Source organism: Sphaeramia orbicularis, chromosome 9 (genome assembly GCF_902148855.1).
Source record: "Sphaeramia orbicularis chromosome 9, fSphaOr1.1, whole genome shotgun sequence".
Lineage (NCBI taxonomy): Eukaryota > Metazoa > Chordata > Actinopteri > Kurtiformes > Apogonidae > Sphaeramia > Sphaeramia orbicularis.
Window position 1 is genome coordinate 55,008,579 of NC_043965.1, and position 24,179 is coordinate 55,032,757.

The 24,179-nt window shown below is 40.6% G+C and overlaps 1 protein-coding gene and 1 long non-coding RNA gene across 3 annotated transcripts; both read left to right on the forward strand.

The window, feature by feature from the left end:
- On the forward strand, window positions 1-23,721 carry letm2 (leucine zipper-EF-hand containing transmembrane protein 2). Of its 2 annotated transcripts, none has more exons than XM_030143293.1 (11): window positions 1-242; window positions 954-1,022; window positions 3,534-4,068; window positions 10,040-10,183; window positions 11,383-11,526; window positions 11,688-11,891; window positions 12,171-12,290; window positions 12,774-12,893; window positions 13,155-13,271; window positions 15,975-16,043; window positions 21,571-23,721. In XM_030143293.1, exons 2-11 carry the CDS (start codon window positions 976-978, stop codon window positions 21,625-21,627), a joined length of 1,557 nt encoding a protein of 518 aa, XP_029999153.1. In that variant the 5' UTR covers window positions 1-242; window positions 954-975; the 3' UTR covers window positions 21,628-23,721. The 2 variants fall into 2 exon arrangements, with proteins under 2 accessions (XP_029999153.1, XP_029999154.1); XM_030143294.1 differs by having other exon boundaries at window positions 13,155-13,220.
- Window positions 16,053-19,088, forward strand: LOC115425674 (uncharacterized). Its single transcript, XR_003936261.1, has 3 exons — window positions 16,053-18,234; window positions 18,577-18,581; window positions 19,056-19,088. It is a non-coding gene; the product is annotated as an uncharacterized LOC115425674 (long non-coding RNA).
- Window positions 23,722-24,179: the final 458 nt, after the last annotated feature.

Genomic DNA, 24,179 nt, shown 5'->3' on the forward strand with positions numbered 1-24,179 from the left:
TGCCTCCGAAGGCTGCGCGAGCACACCGAGTCGACGGAGACAGGTTCAAACACGACGCATCCCGGAGCTGTTTAAAAGTATAAACCCACCGTAAATGGGTTTATTACCACCTCTGCCGTTACTTTCGTCGTGCCCGTTTCCCTCGACCGGTGGTGGTGGATGGATTGTTTTATTCACGTCTCCTCCAGAAGTCTTCCAACGCCCAGTCAGCAGCAGCCATAGCTCGGTCATTGCCGCTGGAGGTTAGTGGGCTGCCATTTCACTGGCTAGCTTCGACAGCACCTAGCTAAGCTGGCTAGCTAGCTAGCCGGCTAGCAGGCTCGGTCATTCAGTTTAATAGTAAATGGTTAACTTGCTAGCATGACGCTACCAAAAATCTTAAGTGCTGATTGGGAACCAAGTAGTAATATTTATGTTGGTTTGTTTGTGCGTTTAAGATATCTATGATGTTATAGTAACGATTTCAGCGTTATGTCATTTAGCTAACATCTCGGTAACTCTATTAAAATCGTCGGTATAGGTAATAATAATAATAGGTAAATGGAATCTCATGGTCTGGTAATAGTCAGTTCACTAGTCGTGGCGTCATTTCATATTGTATATAAGTTACTCTTAGGAAGCTTACTGTGGAAATGAGCGGACATGCTGTACACGGACTCGTGTGAGTAGGCTGACAGGATATCTGTCATGAGGCTCCGGCTGTGTTGTTACCTAACCGGTGGGATCCGCGGTGGTGTCCAGCGGCTCTGCTAACCTTAGCTTTGTAACATTATGTCACTCTTTGTCACCATGTCCACTTGTTTGTTTGGCCGCTGTTGCGTGTTTGTCAGGAGAGCTGACATGACAGATAATCTTACCGAGCTGCTTTTTGAAATAACGCTATGTTACTCCCCATGAATGTAACCGGACACCTGTTCACTCCCTCTCCTCTGTCTCCACATGTGCCTCCACAGAGTACTGTAACCTGCCCCTGCAATGGCAGTCTTCAGTCCCCAGGTGCTCCTTGCAGTTACAAGATCAAGGTAGGTTCATGGATGTACTGTTCAGATCAGGAGTTTGTTTGGTTAAGTGAAGATCATATTCAAACCCGAGTCTTTACAACTGACAGTAAACTTATAGTAAATTTCCACTGCTGTTCTACAGTCTCTGTGTAACATAATGTTGGCTCCAAAGCTCATTCACATGACTCCAGTCACACACATGTACAGTGTGCAGTGGTTTATCTTGTTCATGAAAGATTAGAAATTAGGCTTCATTTACAGTCAACTCCTGCAAGTCGACCCATTGCTTGGCAATTTTTTGTGGGTTTGTTCTTTAATCACTGAAGGCATAAATTGATAACACAGAATTATACCTTTTAACTAGGCCTTCAGTTTATTGATCGTTGGCGTCAGATGTATTACCCTCATTGACTGTAGTACAAAACATGACTGATATGGCAATATGCAGACAGGTGAAAGATGTGCTATGTATTAAACCTCAGACAAATGAGGACAGAAAAGTCCATTGGCCTGATTTTTGGGACATTTGTGGAAATTTGGGCATAGATTGCTGGATTTATGAGATGTACTTGAATGCAGCAATTTCTGTCATTGGAAGCAACAGAAATATCAGAGTTTACAAGGCACACTGAATACATCTGGTTCTTGTCTGTGTTAATCAAACTCCAGCACAGAACACACAGGAACAGAAGCAGCTCATCTGTAAATGAGACCAAATGTACAGAGTTTACCTGTGAGTTTACCTCTTTACCTTCCTGTGTGATGAATAGCCTTCTAACAGAACATCTACCTGCCTGCGATGATTGGCAGGTGTTGTGTGCATTTATTTTTTGTGCGTGATGGTCGATTGTCGACCATGATTGATTTTTCTATGCTGTGTTGAAATATACAAAGCTTGTCATCTCTTTAATATAAGTTAGTTACAAACAATCAGTTTTTGTTCAACATCATCCTTTTTGTCTTGAAAATATTTCCATTAAAATAATTACGATCTTTTTTGCAGTTACTTCTTTGTGCTTTTTATTTTCCTTGCTCATCTTGAGGTTGAGGTCAGAGATTAGCAGGAATGGTGCGGCTTTTTGGTGGTTAATAAAGTGATCACGAATGACTGCGATAAATGGCTTACCGTGCACCCATTAGTCTGCATGTTACTCCTGTAAAGTCAGAGTAAATAATGTTCTGTCACAGACATGATGTTTTTGAGTTTCTATTGCATTTATTCACATCATGGTAATGATGCAGAATCCACACACTGCAGCCCTAATTTTAACTTTAACTTGCAAATACAGTTAACAAACATATTACACCTGTCTTTCAAAGCCCCCGCAATCCTGTCAGTATATTCAGTGACCTCAGATGGGGCCCTGAACCAGAGATAAAGGCCCTTTGTTTTGACTGTGATGTTATTGATTGTCAGCTGTGATGTCTCTGGTCACTGTTAGAATTTAAACCCATGGACTTAAAAGTCTTGTACTAAACTGTCATTATCCTTTATGTAATAAGAAATCTGCTACCAATAGTCACTTGAGACAGATTTGAGGTATATTTTGATACCAGTTGTAAATTAATGTTTCTTGGTATCTGGTTGTAGACATGTTGTCACAAACAGTTGAAATGGAACAGAACATTGAACAGATGACTGTGAGCTGTAAGAAGGTGTTGGTCACAGCAGTGTTTCTTCAAAGGAGCCAAATGAGGAGATCTTGAAGCTGATAGGTGGAGTGTTGATCCACCAAATGAATTCTGAGAGAAATGATAACCCATCTCCTTTTCTAAGAGGTGTTTCTACAGTGAATGGTTATTTGTTTGTCATGATTATAATTGTAGATATGGGTGTGGCAGTCTTGTAAGTAAAATGTTTTGGCCACACACTAAAGGCTGTTCCACTAAAATACCTTCCCTTGTTCAGTTAGTTTGGCTGAGTTTCCTTGCAGTCTCCTTCACAGTCAGTACGCACACATGGACATAATGCACATAAATATAACTGTTTTTGGTCTTATTCTGAAAAAAGTCCAAATGAAGACAATAATAGTGTCCATGTAAATGTACTCAAGGTTTGATTATAAAATATGAATTACTGTTTTAACCATTATGTGACACAGCAACTGAATGTTGGTGATGATCACAACAGATGGGAGTTCTGCAATTAAAGCTTTATCTATGCACCTAGATAATCATTAAAATAGTAGACACAGGTGAGGAGAATGTTACATAACTGATTTTGACACAGCATTATTGTATTCTGGCTTATGAAAACTATAGATTTATTCAGTCACTGCATTCATATGTAATTGTTTTCTGATCTCCAATGTTAAGTGATTGTTTTCTTTATTGCTATGATTATTTACCATTATTTAGTTACACTCATGTTTTTTTTGTTTGTTTTTACATCTGAGTTACTACCTTAATTGCCTTAATTTCTCCATGGATTCTGACCATGAGCATAAACTAAAACTTAATTTTTCCTCTAAGAAGGATGCCAGGCTCAATATTATGTAATATCTAACCAGTTTGCCTTGTTTCTGTCAACAGGGGCTCATATTTATTATCCAAGAGGAACAGCTGTTCTTCTCTGTCATCCAAAGCCTATCTTCACATAGACCCTCCACACCAATGCGTCCCCTTGGTGATCCCCCCCAGGTACTCCCGCTATGGCTCTCCCCACTGTTACCGTGGAACTCACGCCTTCAGCCACGCCCACGGACACAGGTCGACCCTGCTCGCACGCTCCCTGCACAGCTCAGGCATCTGGCTACAGGACATAAAGCAGGAGGACACTAAGGCCTCTGCGGCTGCTGCTCAGGATACTTCTTCTACAGGAAAGAAGGACTCAGGGGCTAGTGCTGGAGCCCAGACCCAGGCTGCAGCCTCCACTACCACAGCAGCCGCCATCCCTCCAGTGCAGGACAGGGCAATTGTCAAAAAGTCTCTGTATGTCAGGATTGTGGATGAGTTGAAGCATTATTACAATGGCTTCCGGTTACTTGGTATCGATATCAATATCGCAGGCAGGATGGTGTGGAGACTTCTGCATGGACAACTACTCACCCGCAGGGAGAGGAGAAGGGTAAGACGAGCTGAATGGAAGTTATGAAAATTGCCTTTAAACTTCTCATTGTTATGTACTGGGATGTTCCATTAATACTCAACTCTTTAACCCCAAAAAACTATACTGTGCTATCAGTAAATAACAATAAGGCTTAACTGTTCAGATTCAGACATATATGTGTACTGATGTGAAATTTGTGTTGGAATCAGTTTTATGCTGTGAAATAGTCATTTACTGACGGTGGCGAACTCCATCTGTAAGGTAATGATTGTTGAAGTGGCCTCCATCTATGATAGCAGCCTGGATTCTGGTTTCTATGTAGAGGATTTTAAGGGAGGCCATTTAATCATTCTGGCTGATAAACAAGGACTACATATTGGAACATTGGGTTTCCTATTAGGGCTGCACAATAGTGGAAAAAACTGACTTTGCGATTTTTTCTTTACCCTGTGATATGAAAAACTACTCAGGAGGATATAGTATCTGTGTGGTGCAGACGTAAATGGTCAAACACATTAGTTGTGTTTCCTCTCATTGTGGCAACAGGTGGAAGACACTGTCGACACAGAACACGTGTTTCAGTTTCATCATTCTGTTGCTGAAATAATTCCAAATAACTGATGGTGCTTTTCTTTTTGGCACCAAGTCTTGGTTTTCAGTGATTTTCTCTTGTTCATTGCTCATTTTTCAATGGTGTTACCAGTGACTCACTCCATGTGCAGGGGCGTGGTCTGCTTTGGCAAAATGATTAAGAATGAATGTGATTGGTGGATCGCTGCGCTCAGTGTGTGTCAGGTACCCAGGTTGAACTTAGATAAGAACACACTGAGTTCACTTGCCTCCTACATTGCAGGACCTGTGACTATGGCGCACATGTACATTGCAGTGACGATGCTCAAACGATATATTGTGCAGCTCTATTTCCAACGGTGGCTAATGGGTAGTGTTAAGCTTCCCAACTAATTTAATTAAAAGCATAAATATTACACCTTGAGCAGCCAAGATTTTTTTGTCGAGTTAATGTTTAGTTTCATATTGTTTTTTTCATGTAGCCAATTAACAGGCCATGGGCCTTTTCACGTTACAGTTTAGCATTAATATATTGGCTTTAAAAACAAGTATTGGTCACCTTTAGGTCAAAGTCTATTCTTAAGACCAGTTGATTTCTAAGACAAGGGAGCCATGAGTGCATTATCATTAACAATTTGCATTCATAACAGATGTTTTAAAAATATTGTTTTTTTTTCCCTGCACATAAAAAAATCCATAGGTTAAGATCAACAGACAACAGACAACTGGCTCCCACCACAAAGTTCAAGTAAACACATGAGTATAAGCAAATTTAAAATCTTGAAAACACTTATGTTCTTTTTTAAGTTGCACCTTCTTATATTGGCGTCAGTTGCCCTCAGGTCACTGCATCATGTCTGTCTAGTTTTTAGTCACAGTCTACTGTCTGTTCATTGTCCTTAGAAAAAACTCCAGGAGGAGTCATACTGCACCTCTTCAGTTACTCCAACCCTCTGGGGCTCTGACAATATATCACTCTGACATATCTTCTGTCAGTCAGTAAATGTTTCACGCCTGCCAATGGGGAATGTGCACTTTATGTTCTGCAGTTGTAACAAATGTGAGTGTGCTGGTGTCTTAGGCCCTGCCCACACTATTTAAATGGAGATATGTTGCCAAATGACAGTTTTTTTCTCTGTTTGGACTTCCATCCACACAAACAGCATTATAGACCAGTAAAACATGTGTTTATAAAACCTACTAAAGTGATGTTTTTTAAAAGCACTCTACACACATCAGGTTTAGGAAATGAAATCACACCCCAATTCACACATGATTATTGTTGTTGTTTGTGTAATGAACTTGCACCTGAAATAGGGATGCAAATTATCGATTAATTCATTAATCACTAGTTGGTTGACCTTATCAATCGATTAACGATTAATTGATAAGCGGCGATTTTCCTGACAACCAGAATTTCTCTTTTGATAGGGTCTATAAGAATAAAAGCTAAATATTGTTTATATACTTAATGAAAAATGCATTTCATATTCCTTAATGATTGGTTTATTGAACCATTGAATACACAACAGACAATGACATTTATGGAGAATAATAAGAAATTCAACAGAGAAATTCAATTAGGGCTGCAGCTATCGAATATTTTAGTATTTGAGTATTCTATTGAAAATTCCTTGGATTAATCGAGCAATTGGATAAAACTTATTTTTGCTTGGTTAAAGAGCAATTATAAATACATAAGTGGAAATAAGGTATTTCACTTAATAATGAAGGACCAATTGGTTTCCTTTTTTTTTTTTTTTTTTTTTGATAATTAACAGTTTTATTTCTTACATTCATATTGTGCATTTACAACAAAATGTTTTTTCTCAACTAGAAACATTTCCAGAAAGGTAATTGCAAATACAAATACAAATAAATAAAACACAAATAAAAATAAATAAAATGTAATTACTTTCAACTTAGTATTTCTTGTAAGTATCAAAAATATAAGGCATTAATAAATTTTTAAAAAAAAGGCATAAACATCGCCTTTTTGTTGTGCAACATAACTTTGGCAGCTATAAGTTTCAGAATTTACAATTTAGAAAAAACAGGAATGCGTTGTGGCATATAAGAGGCAAGAACTTTTGAATGGGAACTGTGAACGAGTCCATGCATGAACAGTTTGACACATTTCTGCAATATTCAGGAGAATCAAGGCAATACCCCCCCCCCCCCCCCCCCCCACCTTTTCTGTCTGTCTCAGAACCTATAACCCCCCTCACACACACACACGCACACACACGTCCAGTTAATGGATGATTCGCTTCATTTTTGCAAGAAGTAGTTGGATTTTGCCAAAATCAGGCTGTGACAAGGTAAGAGAAAACTTTCACCAAGCCGTGCACTATTTTGGCCGTGCTTTTGGGAAATTAAATCATGGGTGCACGGTTTCGCTGCCTAAATCTGTGCTTGTCATAATCGTAATAAACTAGCCACACATTCGACAGTAGCCATAATGAATAGAAACCCAGCCCTCCGCAGAGCTAACGCTACGTTAGTAAGGTATATTAACATTAGTCTCATTGATTTGCGGTACGTTAATTTTATTTTATCTGGGGTCCTCCACTCCATTCTGGGTGTCTTATGAGAATATGCTTCATCGCAGATGTGCTGTTGTGGTATGGAAGGACAGTGTTACAACGGACACATGTCACGGTGTTCACCTTCCTGTTCAGTCTGAAATGCTTCCACACTAACAACATTTTCTGTCTTTTTTATTGTTTTTTTCTTTCATCATCATTGCTGTATTCACTCACCTCTTCATCTTCCCACTGCTTTATTTGAACACTTCCGCGTCCTCAGTCATCTTCCTTTGCGTGAGTAACGTAAGCGCGTTGTGACACATTAAATAGTCCGTGCGAAATGCCGTGCTTTGAGCTTTACAATTAAATAAGCGATTCCTTGAGGCAGAGAACATTCCTCGATCATTTTTTGTAATCGAGGTACTCGAATAACTTGAGGAATCGTTTCACCCCTAAATTCAATCATATAAATGGATCTGAAGAGGGGCAGTTTAGAGGAAATGGGCATTTCTGACTTTGCATCACTTTCATGGTGGAGACAGATTTCAGCGGAGATGCCCTCCGATATTTTCCTGTGGCCGTTGGGGTGACTACGGGACATAATATGGGACATAGGCTACCTGTGGTCCGGATCAGGACCCTGGAGGATGTTTCCAACTTCTGTCTCACTGACCAGATAGTCCAGATGACCATGGACTAGACCAGCCTCCAGGAAAAATGCTCCAATCTGATACTGACCCCGCATTTGTGCGTGTATTTAGGCGGGGGTGCACCACTCCCACAAACAGACGGGCTGGTCTGTGTTTGGCTCCACCTTGTCCATAAAGACATACTAACTCCTCAACACCATGATCCGGTTCAATGACTGGCTATCCCAGCCGCAGCGTCGCAGCACAGACAAACCGGCAGCCCTCGGGCAGGTGTGGACAGGGTGACTTCCCCCATTATTCAACTTCAGTGTTGAAGCCTTGTTTGGGCAGTGGTGCCCCCTACTGTCGACACCACAAATCCCGCCGTGGAAAAGGGCAATTAACCGGCAATTAACCGACAATTAATAATTTCACTGGGCAAATTCTTATCAACAATTAATTGATAGTCAATTAATTGTTTACATCCCTAACCTGAAACAACAGCCATGGCAGATGTGTAAGACACCACTTTGTTTTAGCTGTAGCATTTGAAACTTTCCAACTTAATATGGTGCTGCTGCTCAACATCAGTGACAGACGTAATTCTCTGCATCAGCAGGGCCAGTCTTACCTGGTCCATGGTACCTACAGAAGCAGCAGTTAGTTTTACCACCTGTTGTCCTTTTTGCCAACTTACGTGTACGCACAGATTTTGTTAAACAAAGGTTGTGTGGATGGATCTTTTCTCTTGGTGTTTCTCCTTTGGACCAGAAATGTGGATTTGTCTTTGGAGCATGCATCTTTCCCAGAGGTCTTAATCCTCGTCTCTGCTCTAGTTGACCGAAAACAGGAGCCATGTGTGGCAGCCTGCCATAAAACCTGCAAATGTGTTGTAAACATATCTAAAGAATCCTCAGAGAAGCAGAGTGTCATCAGCTTATGTCTCATATGGGATCCAAAAGGCTGGAATGTCACAAATGGACTAATTCAGAGTATCCAAACACTGTTTATTTGACATCTATCCCATTCAGCACAATGTCATGTTTGAAATAATGATCTAATATGAAAGTTATCTTGAAAAGTTTGACATATTTGAACACACTGTCCATGACATTATTGGAATGAATTTTCAATGTAGAATTTTACTTACTCAGTTTTATTTAAAGGTGCGTGAGACTTTCGTGAGCAATTTTTCATCAAATCTGTCAAACCTCAGTCCTATCCTCAGTATCATGAATCTGTAAGTCTGTCTGTGATTACTCACCTGAATCTCTTGCATTACAGTGAACAATTTCTTAGCGCCATCCACCATAAACAAACCATGTGTTTACAAACAGAGCCGGGAGGGAACTTGGGCATCTGAGGAATTTTGTTGCGACGTGCATTGTGGGAAACGGAGGTTCGCGCAGTGGCAGCTGCTACAGACACGACGCAGAAACGGCAGGAGCTCCCTTCCCTCTATGCATATTCAGCCGTTTCCACGTTGTGTTTGTTTCATCCATATAATATATGGTTGCGCGACCGCTGCAGGCAGCTGTGCGAACGTCCCTTTCCCACAATGCACGTCGCAACAAAATTCCTCAGATGCCTGAGTTCCCTCCCGGCTCTGTTTGTAAACACATGGTTTATGTTGGATGGCACTAAGCAATTGTTCACCGTATTGCAAGAGATTCAGATGAGTAATCACAGAAAGACTTACAGATTCGTGATACTGAGGATGTGACTGAGGTTTGACAGATTTGATGAAAAATTGCTCACAAAAGTCTCCCGCACCTTTAAAGTACTGCTCTCTGTATACATTTGTTTGCCAATTTGTCAGAAATTGTCATATGTCATAATGTTTCACTGGATCTGATGTCTGATGGAAATGCCATCTGCAGTTTATGGAGCAGTAAGTGATAAGCTGATATGTTGACTGTTCTGGGCTCCTTTCAGAATTAGTCAATGCAAATGTCAGATTACACTTCTGTTACTCATTGGACAGAAAATACTGCTAGATGTTGAATAGTCCTAAATTAAACATGTTCAGTATTTAGAGAACATAGTGTACTTAATATCTTGCTCAGTGGTGTACACATTGGCTGTGCACATGCCATGGTAAAAGTATATTTGGGCTATTTTAGAATCAGACCGGCAGAGTTTCAGTACACGTGTTCTGGAGTTTACATGCTGACACATAAGTAGTAGTAACTAGTTAAAAAAAATAATGGTACCAGTCCCAGTTCTGTGCTCTAATAGAATTGGTTTTCTTTGTGTTTCCAGCTGATGAGGACTTGTGCTGATCTGTTCCGTCTGGTGCCCTTCATGGTGTTCATCATTGTTCCCTTCATGGAGTTCCTTCTTCCTGTCTTCCTCAAACTCTTCCCAGAGATGTTGCCCTCCACCTTTGAGACCGAGTCCAAAAAGGCATGTGAACATATACACACACACACACACACACACACAGCACCAGACTGACCCCATGACGGGGTTCATTCTGATTATGTAACTGCTCAGATAGTAGTGTTTCTGCTCCTTTAAGAGGAACTTCAGTCTGTGGGTGGAGCAGTCAGATGACTTCATCTAATCTAATCAGTTCATGTGTGTGCGTGTGCATGTGTGTGCGCGCTTGTGCACTTTCTAATTTACCTGTTGTTCCCAAAGTTAAATTAATGTAATGATTTCACTCTAGTTTTGTTAACTTGTGATCTCCAGAAGCAGCAGGGTTCTGTATTGGTCCACTGAGCTGTCAGCTCCTGTGTTTTTTGGTTGACTGATTCACAGATATGCACTTGTACTCCTGGACAGCACAGAGGTGTGCAGCCTCTAACATCACAACAGTACATAAGAGGGGAGAAAAGTCTGTGTTTATGGTACTGTCAGTCAACAGTACTGTCAACAGTGTGTTCTTTACCAGAGTTAAATTTATAGCTGACACTGGCTCATGACAATGACATTCCATCATGACATGACATGATGGAAGTACTGAGTACTGTCAGTTTGGTGTTAGTATTTTGATTTATTGAAGAGATCTTTCATTTCTTATTAAAAATATTAACTGTTGTATGAATCACTTTAATACATGTTTTCCACAAAACACATCTTAATCACAACTAAACCAACATGGACCTTTAAGTACTAACTACTGCTCATCCTGGTCAGTGTCAGATCACACCTAGTGTGTCCCCATGTGGGCTCGTTTCTCTTATCATCAAATGTTCAACAACATCTGGCTGAGAACAGCACATTTAATGCTTGGTTGAATCCTGAAAACAATCAGCTTGAAAACCTCTGTAGGTTTTGTAACAAAACACAAGGTACTTTGCGTATAATGGCATTAGGTTGTGTGGGAAGTCCGATCAGCATACAGGTGCCAAAAAAAGGCCTGACTTCACCAGTAGTGTTCTGTTTCTGCCTTAGTAGCATTACCAGTCTGGTCCAAGGGCAGCCTGCTACAACAACTAGGCCTTAAATTGCATCTAGTATTATCTTAAAACATCTTAAGTAACCTTAATCTTTAATTGCTTGCATAAATCCATGACCACAGCCTTCATAAAACAGCATCAGGCTACGTAACAAGTTCTAATGTTCCATCTGCCGTTGTCCTGTCCCTCATTATCCTGCAGGAGGAGAAACAGAAGAAAGGTCTTGCTGCTAAGCTTGAACTGGCCAAGTTTCTCCAGGAGACCATTGCTGAGATGGCTCGCAGGAACAAGGCTAAGGCTCAGACAGAGGACGAAACGCAGCGCTTCTCCACATACGTTCAGAAGGTAAGTTACACCCAAGCCTGGAGTGGCATTAGCAACATGTGTGGAAACCTGCCATCAAGTGCATAATGTCCCCTTGTTAAGACAAAAAGCAAAAGCTTCTATAAACTGGAATGTTTACCGGCCTAGTTCTTTTTCATGACTGACCTTGTTGATCCTGTCAGGTCCGGGGCACAGGTGAACAGCCCACCACTAAGGATATCGTCAAGTTTTCAAAGCTGTTTGAGGACGAGCTGACGCTGGAGCATCTGGAGCGCCCCCAGCTGGTGGCTCTATGTAAACTGCTGGAGCTGCAGCCAATCGGCACCAACAACTTACTGCGTTTTCAGCTGATGATGCAACTCAGGACCATCAAAGCAGATGATGAGGTATGGACTGACATTTGGAATGGCTTTGCTTTTTTATAGAAATATGCAGACATCATTTACCACTAATGCTGTTATGTCAAGAAACAGGTTTGAAATGTGTTTGGTTGTTGTGATCATTCTGATGACCTACAATGACCATTGGACTGACAAGTGTAAAACTACTGGTATCATCAGCCTTTGGAGCTAAAGTCACACTCTGAGAATTTCAATGAAATTACAGATTTGATCTTTTCTCACGTTGCCACATCCAGTTTGAACTTCCCCACTGTTTCCTCACAGATGATTGCAGCAGAGGGTGTGCCAGCCATGAGTGTGTCAGAACTCCAGGCAGCATGTCGTAGTCGGGGGATGAGGTCTTTGGGTCTCACCACTGATCAGCTACGTCAGCAGATGCAGCAGGTCAGCATTTGCTGCATGTTTGATCTGATGTTGCTTTCTTCCTTAGCAGGGGTGGAGCTGCGGACAGAATTCACACTCTGGTACATTGTCACTGCTGCACAGATTTTTTCCTCCAAATCATAACATAGTTTCAATTACCGTTAAAAAATTAAAATATTCCAGTGTGCAACACTACAAAACAAAAAGGGTTTGGTACAAATACACTAAGCAAGAGGGTGTAACAGTTCGTGTAATTATTAATGGAGGCTGAGGAGCCATGACTACTTATACATGCCATGTAAATAGTCATGATGGCAGTGAAACACAAAGCACTTTATTTTTTTCAGTTCATCGAACAAATATTGAGTATGAGGAAGGAAACAGGATTTATTATTGCTTTTCTCAACTTTTGTAACCAAATATAGTGTACAATACATATAGTGTTTATTGCCCGTTTACACTAAAATGTTGTATCTGTCTGATTTGCTGTCTCTCATCATTTAGTGGTTGGACCTCCACCTAAAAGAGAATGTGCCCCCTTCACTGCTGCTGCTGTCCAGAGCCATGTACCTGACTGACCTCAAACCCAAAGCCCCCATCATCCCACCTGTTCCCAAACTTGAGGTCTGACTTGTACAATCTGCTTAAAATCTTAAATACCTCATTGTTGTTTATTCCCATAAAATGTACAGATTAGAGTTCTGCCTTCCCACAGCGTAGGAGGTTTACAGGTCACTTCCATTGGATTGGACTCTGCCCTCCTGATACTCTTAATTCTGCCTGTTCATTCATAGCCCGATGAAGTAATAAATCAACATTTAATTCAGCGTCATTTCTGTCATGCCATGTCAGATCTTCTTATTATGTTTGTTTTTCTTCTTTCAGAAAGTTGCTCCTCCTCCTCCACCTCCTCCTACCCCATTGGAGAATACAGGAGCTAACACAAAATCAGTGAGTGCTGACATGTTGGCAGACCCTGCTCTCATCATTAAGGACAGACCGGTCAGTGCACTCCTCAAAGTAAAACACACCAGATAAGAACATGGGTATGATGAGGAAAGTGGGTCATTGGTGAATACAGGATCACTTTGTAGCATTAAACCAGGGACCTTACACTAACCCAGTGGGTCTTCAGCTTTTTCTGTGGCCCCCCCTTTGGAGGACCATAAACCTCCAGGCCCCCTTCAACCCCAACAACATTGTAACAGTGGTGCAATTATAACTTTTATTGAAAGAAACATCAATATTGTAACAATACTTTTGCTTTTCCTTGAATAATTTTCAGTTAAAATTAAAAACAAGAAAAGCACTTGGAGAGCGCAGACCTCCACCAAGACACATCTGTTCTCTTACCCCCGATCACCACCAAAATTTAATCATTTGCTCCTTGTGCCAGTATCAAAATTTCCTGAAAATTTCATGAAAATCCGTCCATAACTTTTTGAGTTATCTTGCTAACAAACAAACACGCATGCAAACACACAAAGCAAAGTGATCACAATACCTCTTCCAGGTAATAATCAAGTAGTTGACTTAAACTAATGGCTTTTCCATTGGACATCTGAGCAACACTTTACCAATATTTACTAAATGTTGAAAAAACACAAATGTGTGATGTTGGTTTTTCCATTAAATCACAAATGCGATGATTTTTTGTTTATTTTTTTTATTGTGAGATGACACAAGAAGTCGCTCCATAAACATAGCAACAAACATAAATACCATGTTGATTTACAAATATATTCATTATTAATATATATTACCCCTCTAACACTTACTAAACAAGAAAAGCACTTGGAGAGTGCAGACCTCCGCCAAGACACATCTGCCCCCCCCCCCAATCACCACCAAAATTTAATCATTTGCTCCTTGTGCCAGTATCAACATTTCCTGAAAGTTTCCAGAAAATCCGTCCATAACTTTTTGAGTTATCTTGCTAACAAACAAACACGCAAAGCAAAGCGATCACAGTACCTCCTGGCGGAGTTAATAACTTAGATTTTGGCTTGAATAATACAAATTAACTCAACCAGACTGCTCCCTGACACAATATTTTTCCAAATAAAAATAGGAAATGCACAATTATCTACAACTATGACAATAAAGTAACTTATTTTTTTTTAGAATAACAAACACATTTAAGTGCTAAACTCTTTGTCTAGTCTAGTGCAGGCATTAAAGTTCTCCGTCACCACGACGGATTTCCGTCAAATGGAAAAATTGAGGGGGAAAAAAAGTCATACTGAAGTAACTTCCCCACGTGTTTCGCGGAGTCCAGTCTGTCCTGGGTCTGCTATCCTGAATCTGCAGGTGTTTAACACAGGCACAGGGGGCTGACGGGTTTAACAGTGATGATAATAAGATGACTTCTTTATTTTTATGTCGGGAGGAGAGATTGATGACTATTTATCTTTGGAAGGAAACGCTGCTCATTCTGTGCCTCAGAAACACATGGACAAGTTCAGCTTTACCGAAGTTCAGCCTCCAGACGCTAACTTTAGTTTAGTGCTAACAAGTAGCTTTCATTATGAAAGAACCACAGCGAAAAGGGAAGAAGACAGAACTGATCTACATGGACCTTCATGTTTGGGTTAATAGCTTATCTCCTCTTGCTGGTATATGACTAGTGTGCGTGTTTGTGTGTATGTGCCCGTCCTGTGCGTGCGGCTGTGTGCGCCGCGGCCTTACGCGGTTACGCGCCCGACTGCATAAGTGCTTTATTTTGACCCGTTTAGCGTCTTATTTCTATCTGTGTGGTACAGTACGCCTCCACCTCCTCTGCTCCAGCCAGAGCCTCCACCTCCTCTGCTCCAAGCTCCACTGTCCCTGCAACAACCTCCACCTCTACTGCTAAAGTGAAAGTTCTACTAATGTGCCATGTGTCTCTGGAAAAAAAACAGAAGCGTACATCCGGAATGACCAAGCTTGAAACTTTTGGTTTCAGTGCCAAAAAGCAGAAAAAATAAAAGATTAGTTGGTTAGGGTTACATTTACACAGACATTTTCCCCAAAATTCATGTGCTGTTGGAGTTGGAGTTATGTTTTAGGAGTTCTTAAATTGTTAAATAAAAAGTTTTTCACTAATTTTTTGTAGTAAGGTTTTCTTCTAGTTATTATTTTCACTTGCCTCAAAGGTTTTCATACCCTTTAAAATTAACCAGAGAGCACCAAAATTGACCTGAAGCTTTAAAAATTTTCTGGGGGAGGACTCCCAGACCCCCCACCAATACCACTCATGACATTTTTTCTCTCCATGTTACTAATCTTCTACACCTGTACACTCTCCCATTCAGTGTGTTTTACGGTATTGCCAAATTTGACTATATCAACTTGTACGCTATAGTAGTATTGTATTGCATCATTTTTAATAGTTGCCAATGATTTTGACCAGAAGAAAATTTTCAGTAAGGTGAAAAATTTTTGCTTTAATCCCTGGTCTAGTGATAGATCACCATGGCAGTAGACTGGTTTATTGTGTGTCCCTTAAATTAGTCCAGGGTGCTCCAACGCTAAAACATTAGTTCCATCTGCTACATGTTCTAACCTGAAGAAAAAAAAACACCCAGGAGTGATCCCATGATCCCCCTGGTAAACCTTCACACCCCCCCCAGTCTGACAAACACTGCATTAACCCACACTGCAGGATAATTGTTGCTTAGATCGGGTCCTGCAGGTCACTCACGTTGCATTGGTGTCTGTTTTTAGGTGGAGGAGTTGAGGGACAAGGCTCCTGTGGTGTCAGACAAACCTCTCACTCCTGCTGAAGTCCTTCAGGTGAGAACATGCAATTCCTCTGTTCTTTTGGCGTTCACACAGACCACCATGGGATTTGATCCCGGCCAACATCGTGTAATCCAGTTAGCTCTTCCTAACTCACATGACATGCTAATCTCACAGTAGGACAGTGCTACAGATCCTGAAACGAGCGTTCAGGGGGAAAAAAACAAGCTTGAATGGTTTAGACCAAGGGTGTCAAACATGTCAAACTAGCCTGCCAACTAGCTCAAAACTAGCCTGCCAAAGGTTCATGGGATGAATTTGCTAGTAAAATAATAGCATATTTACTTATAAGTAATGACTCCAAATTTTCTTCTTGGTTTAATGTGGAGAAAAAAGATTTGTATCATACCTATAATTAATGACAACTCTAAATGTTTCTCTGTGTTTGTGCAAAAAAATCATTAAAATATGAAAATTTTTTTACATTAGCAAACTGTCCTTTAGCAATAAATTGTGAATAACCTGAACAAATATGAACAACTACAAATGACTAAAGAAAACTACGTGCAATTTTAATAATATTCTACCTGTTACCAAATGTTTAGTGCCTTTGTATATCAATCTGTGATGCATAATATTGTTAAAATTGCACTTATTTTTCGTAAGAAATTCCATTTTTTTCATTCAATGGCTATTATACTCTTATTTTACTGATCTGGTCCACTTGAAATCAAATTGGGCTGAATATGGAACCTGAAAGAAAATGAGTTTGACATCCCTGGTTTAGAGGGAGATATATGAGGATTGAGACTTTATACAATAGTTTTAGTTCCGATGCACTGGAGTCGTGTTTCTAAGTTTAACATAAATAGAAAAGCACTGGTACAATCTTCAGTTAATCTATTAGAGGTCTAAAAATATCTGTTAAATATAAAACTGTCACACATACTTCCGAATCTTTTTTTAGCTCGGGGCTACATGACTTCAAAAACTAGTCAGTCATGTAAAAAAAACCTAGGTGTAGAATTTGACTGTAGGGTTAATTTCTTATGTAACTATGTTTGAACGTTATCTGTTTAATAAACTTACACAGTTTTTAAAGAAATCTGTGGAAAAACACTTTGGAAATCCAAAAACATAACTAGATACCTAAGCCTACCAGACAGAGCTGTCAGTCCTTCAACATGGAGGCAGTTCACTTCCACTACACATGCAGGAAAAAAGTCAAATAATAGCCATTAGTCTCTGTTCCTGTAAGAGGATACAGCCCAAGCTGCATTCCATTGAAAAAGACTGAGATTTGTTTCAGCTTCACTTATCAGTTCAGCACACAAACAAAGAAGGAAGACGGTTTGGTGAGTGAGGTAGGCCTGACTCGGGGATAAAACCTTTCTCCTGTCACCTTTTGAGGTCAACTCACGATCCACAATCTGAATCACAATTTTCTCACCTCTTATAAAGTGTGGGTGAGTCGTAACCAAACTACAACTGGTTTTCCTCTAGTGTTCTCTGGTTTCTGGAGGCCTAGTTTGTGTGATGGCTTTATGTTGTTGTTTCTGACTAGAAACTCTACATTTGGCCTCATTCTGGACCATGAACATTGACACGATCCACGTAAAGGAAACAGTGGGCCATATGCAGCTGGATTCTTTTTCAAAGCGTGTATGTCCACAGTCCTGTTGGACTACCTTTTGTCATGTGTCTCAGGTCCAATCAGTGCCCTGGTTCTGTCCTCTGTAGACTGGTACCCTGTGCCCCTGCTGACACAGTACTGTGGACAGAACCATCACACATGGACCTATCCAGGTCCAGGACCAGGACAGGGGACCAGTTACCCAGGCTACATCCACACCACTACGCTCCTGATATTTTTCTTTTGCGCATTCTAAAAGTTTCGTGCCCATACACGTATCATTTTCATAAATATCTGCGCCCAGGTGAAAACAGTGTAATATGTATGCCACACCTATATGTGGCACTGTACACAAACACAGACAGAGCCTATGGTAGGATACATTCAAACCACAGAAGAATGCACTGAGCATGTGCAGGAGGTTATGTCCGGGGTTTTCTTCTTTTGGTCACATGGTACGGTGGTCATCATGGTTTCCATACTGTGGTGTTGGTCCTATCCGTACGTCAACACCAGGGCGGAGCTGGGACATGTTTACACTCTGGGACCTGTTCTACAAAAACACAGTTTCAGGCACTGACAACGCCGGTGTCATGTGACCAAAGGCCCAAAGTAGGGATGCACCAATACCCATACGAGTGTCGGCATCAGCTCCGATACTCAGTGTGTGTACTCGTACTAGTAAAAGATATCCGATACAAATGCACCGATACCACTTACGGCCGTGTGACATTCACAGTTCAGTGCAGCAGGTATGAGGAGTAGGAATAATGTGTGTGGAGTGTGAAGAGTGTGGAGATTTTTCAAAATACATGACGGTGATAAAAGTAACGCTGACTGCAATTAACGTTAAAGACACAGACAGATACGGACACAGCGTTCTGTCCGTCCTCTGCGTACATTCCATCCGTTTTCCAGGTTCTTGCGGATGCATACACAGAATGAGAATACCAGCGGATGTACAGAGCGGTGCAGATCGCCGCCAGCAGAAGTGAAAACAAAACTTATTGCTCATTTCTCTTTTCCCTACCTGCTGAAGCTAAACTTTTAAGCCTTACCAGTGAAAACGCTACAATATTAGTATCTCATTAGTGTTGCCTCTGTCGTCTCCATGTGAGTTATTACTGACTTTCTTCTTCTCAAAAAACTTTCCTCTTCGTGGTATTTGTCCAGTATGGTTAATTCAGAGTGGCACCCCCTGGTGGATTAATTGAGAAACGCTCATTCCAACACATTAAATGTCAGTAGCAGCACTTTGTTCCAGTCAGACTAATGACAATGACAATAAAACACATTTACAAAAGGAACTAACAACTGGAATGGGATTATTAAGTACTCGTATTGGTACTCAGTATCGGCAAGTACTCAAATGTAAGTACTCGTACTCGGTCTGGAAAAAAGTGGTATCGGTGCATCCCTAGCCCGAACCATAGTAAACTGTAGTGGACTGACATAATGTGGTTGTGGTGTGAACGGGGGGGCGAATACTCCATATATAAGCACAGTACTGTGGACACAAGAGGACAATGAGTTCATGGAACAGTGTCCATGATTGGATCTGGGACAACAACATGTCCTTACTGCTGATTGGAACAGGACAAATGAGAACATTTGATCCTCCAAAAATACTGTTTCAATTAGGGTTGCATGATTTTGGCCAAAAAAAATCATCCCGATTTTTATTTATTTATTTTTTTCCTCTAAAAACTCGATTTTCGATTTCGTTTTTTGTGTAAAACTACAAAAGACAACAGAAGTCAGCATGTCGTTTTCATGAGCAGCCCACAATGCAAGGCACTGCTCTGACCTTAAATCTGTGATGGTATCACGCGATGAACCCACAGAAGTTTAATTTTTCTTAATTAAATCTTTATTGAATGAAGTAGAGTATACAAACAATGTGTACAACAAGAAAATAACATAAGTTTGCCAGGGGGAATACACTATAATACAATGTCCAAATCAGAGCAAATACTGAATGTTTGTAGAGCCTTTTTGTTTCCAGATTTATCGAACAGCTTTAAATGAAGTTCAACATCTTTCAAAAAATAAATATTTGGTTTTGTGTTACAGAACTTACATTTGTGAATGAAAAATTTAGCAAGTAAGAGGACTAAATACATTATTTAATTTTTTTTTTTTCCCTGGGTATCTGGGCCCACAGCAGTGATCCCAGTGTAAGTCAGTGACAGGCATCAGTCGTGTGTGTGTGGACTAGGTTCATATGAGTGATCCACATGCGGTTCTATTTAAACTGGGGGATCCGTGCGTGGAACAGACCGACCCAGGACACACTGGAGGGATTCTATGTGTGGAGCTGGTACATGTTTGTGGGCACAGGGCTGTCTGGGCTCCTTTGCTGAGGCTGACGACCCCGAGACCCGGACCCGGTTCGGAAGAAGACAGTACGGTACGGATCCGGGGCAACGGAAGATGAGTGATCCCCATGCAGTTATATTTCAGTTGCGGGATCCGTGCGTGAAACCACAGCTTACATTTCTATAAGTACTGCGGGCTCATTAACACATTTAAAGTCCGGTCATTACACGGACTCCTGTGACAGACCGCTGTCACTGACAGGAGGAGGAGCCTACGGTAGCCCACAGGCGCGCAGCCCGGAGGCACGAGAGAGATGAAATCGATTTTACGATTTCCCTTTTTTAAAAATCGTCCTAATTAAAAAATCTGATTTTGATTTAAAATCGATTAATCGTGCAGCCCTAGTTTCAATAGACAAACCCATATTTAGTGCCACAGTACTGTGGCAGCAGCCATTGCCATTGTTTTTCTCACTCTCCTTGACAGTAGGGGCCTAAATTGCCCCTTCACAGATTGGCAATGAATTTAAAAACACACTGTAGAACTGTAAATCATCTCTGTAAATCAGTCACTTCATATACATTACACAAACTCTTCAAATGAATGAATGTGGACTGAAGCTGAATTCTTGAGAGCAGACAGATGCTAAGCATCACTATAAACAGACTGAAATAATCTCTGTAGCCTAGTGTCCTGTGGTACTGACATTAATGCTACAAACTCAGAAGTGAGTACAATGCCTTCTGTAAAATACTGTAGTTATGCTGTAGTTCCATTTTTTTAGATACATTTTATGATGATATAATCTGTACGATCCCTCTGAAAATGAGCTCAAGTGCCAAATTAAAATCATGACCATCAGATGCCTTGTCATCCATCATGTTCTGTCACTAATATTAGGTGAATCTACTCTAATTGTTCAAGTTAAATAAAACTAACAATAGTACACAAAGGTTCTGAGGAGTCAGTCTGTTGAAACACAAGGGTCATAACCTACATACATGTCCTTGAACACACATATGCAGTGTTGTTGTTGTTATTATTATTATTATTATTATTATTATTATTATTATTATCTGTGAATGTTTGACCTCAGGGTGATAAACTGTGCTCATTCATTACTACAGATTCACTGTCCTCTGTTACTGAGTGCCATGCTACATGAGGGTGTTCCCCTTAAGTTTAGGCTTCTTATCCTTTATTAGGAATGTCTTCATCTCTCAGTGAACCCAGGATTTTGCAAATTCATTTTACATGTTAAAATGTACATTAGTCGTCATTTCAATTTTGTCAGACTCATTTTTGTGATGTAATTGTAGAATCCTAATGCATTGTGTTGTTTTCATGTGTTGTTTTCATGTGTTGCTCAGTATTACAACAGGTCTGTTAAATCAGTATACTGTATGCCTTTACGTCCATCACTCATTTATACCTTTAACCTGAACACACTTGATTGAGGTGGTTTTTGCCCTCCTCAAGAGTGTTACTGTGCATATGTGGAAATAGAAGCTCTTTTGTTGAATATTTTTCTGTTTTGGTGGATCCTCAGTGTGGTCTTGTCCTGTTTATTATCAGTTGTTCATGTCTCTGAAGGGCTGAAACATGCGGTGTGTCCTCTGTCCGTCACAGGCCAAGGCAGCGACCGAGGTGGCCCAGAAGAGCAAGATGAGTGCCAACGGTGTTTAAAGAGGACCAGGCATCTGTGAACACAAAGGGAGAGGGACGGGACGGGACTGGAACCAGTGTGGATCCATGGAACCAGTGATCAGACAGAGCCTCATCTGCCTTTCATCCACCCCATAATAGTTTTAAAGCATCTCCATAAAAGCCGCCTTCACACTCAGGGGTGGTACTGGATCTCACGGCTTCTACTTGTCTGCGTTCATCTAGAGGGGGCGTGTCCTCTCTGTTAACACCCACTCTCTAAGTTTGCACTCCGATAGAGCTAGTCTGAAAGTTCCCTCTGGTGTTCATGTTTGGGTGGATCTTGTATCCAGAACACAACAGCTGATGGTCCCGTCACAGATGCAGGTCTGTCGTCTACGTCAGCGTCTCCCTTCGGTCCAAATGGCCTCCTCTTCCTCCCTCCTCCTCCTGTACATTTGTAAATATCCTGTATATTTTCATCTCTCTTACATCGCAGCAGCAGCAGCTCTGTACAGTTTGCTATGCAAAAGTCAAAGTCTCTTGAAATTTTTTCAAGTTTTCTCTCTCTCTCTTAGTTTTATTTACTTTTATTTGTTTACCTTTAAACGTCGGTTCAGGAAAGAAGGCATTGGATTTTTTTTCCCGGAAATATAATATATAACTGAACATTTTGGTTCAGTAGCACTTACCTCCAACATGTTCCCTGGACATTTTATCCAGCAGGAGATTCAGGAAAACATGATTTGTCAGCTGGAGGACTGTGGTTATTACAGGTTCATTTAGGTGCTTGCTGCTTAATTAGAAAATGAAGACTGGTATATTGTAAAGAGCGCTCACTCCTGTAAACCTAGGGGTGACTGTGGTCAAGTGTCATCTCCTCTACTGCAACCATTTGACAGGACGATCTGTCAAAACGTGCCGATTTTATTCAAATATACAGTGTATGTATTATGTTCTAACACTGTGATGCTAATATTTCTTAAACTGAGAAGAGGAAATACTTGATGTTGTCCATAAAAGATATATTATCAGTAGTTTGAAGATGCAAAAAATGAGATTAACATGTTATTTTAGCTATCGTGGCTCTAAATGAGGCTCAAAGTACATCCTTATAACAGACTCACACCCAAATATAGGCCCCTGAAAGTTGTTTATGGGAAGTTTACCACAAAAATATGTACTGTGTAAATGCAGATTTCTGTGTGGTTGACAGTGCTTAAGGCTTTCTAACCTGTGCGTACACACACACATACACACACATACATATTCTGATTTTAGATTAAAGCTTTGGTCTGTTTTTTCCTCTGCTATTTATCCATAGGCACCACCAGATGTGGGTGCTGTAAATGAAAGGATGTTTTTTTAAAAGAACACATTGGCTAATGAAGGTGTGTCGGTTTTACATATGTGCCTAAGGTTAAATAGGGCGACAGGGTTCATTTTTGTTGTTCTTTGGTTTAAACTTTCTCCTCAGTCTGTTTACTAAAGCGCCCTGAATGTCACCTTTTGCCCCCTTTCCTTTCCAAATTGTCCTTCCAGTCGTCATCATTGATACTGATGACAAGTCTTTTTCCAGTCTGTAGTCGTGGTGAGGAAGTGATTGAGAAAGATAAAATAAAAACAATCAGAAAAGTTGTTTTATCGATTCTGCTTAATGCTCTGCTGTCCTAGGTGAAGAAACAAGTCCAAACTCTACTTGATGTTTTTAATAGAAGTGATCTGTTTGAAGCAGCATTGGAGTTCTTAGTGACACCTTTTACTAATGTGCCAAAAAAAGATGTCATCCTCATATTTGCTGCAAAGATTCCTCCCCCTTTCATTACTTTGTCCACACATATTCCATCTGTTCCTAAACCTTCATGTCACTTCTCAGTTTGCTTTTTGGCTTTGTGCTCTAGTTAACTGTTCACTATGCTGCGCTAGACACTGTTACTCCTGGTGACATCACAGGTCATGTGATGCTTCATTTTCCCTATTGCTCGTCCTCTGTTTGCAGTCCTGTTTTGTTTCAGTTTAAACTCGGTCTACTGTCCACTTACATTTACCATGCAATAAATGTCACTTTACTGGGGCCAGTGAGTGTTTCAGGTGATAAAAGACTAGAAATCACAATTAAAGTCATGGAACCCTTAACTGTTGTGTTCTTGGTCTTTGTTTCTCTCACAGATGCATCATTTTTTGAGCTGAAGTTAATTTCATTGACTCTGTTGCACCCTAGTTGTACAACATTACAATAAAAAAAAATGATAGGACCGATGTTCCTCCATCTCATGTTCTATCTGAATCAATAACATGTTGAATGTGTGAGGTTTTCAGGTTCTGGTCTATGTTCCAGTCCTGTGGTCTGGATGCACATCAATCACCAATAGAAGTGGGCGGGACTTTCACTGGAGGAGAACTCAACTCATCCAATCACAGTCCATATATGACTTCTATCAGTGACCAATAGGAACTAGACCAGGGGTGGGCAAACTTTTTGGCTCAGGGGCCACATTGACTTTTAAAATTTGACAGATGGGCCGGGTCAGCACAAGATACAATACACATAAAAAACACATTTGTTAACAGTACATATCAAACATAAACAGAAA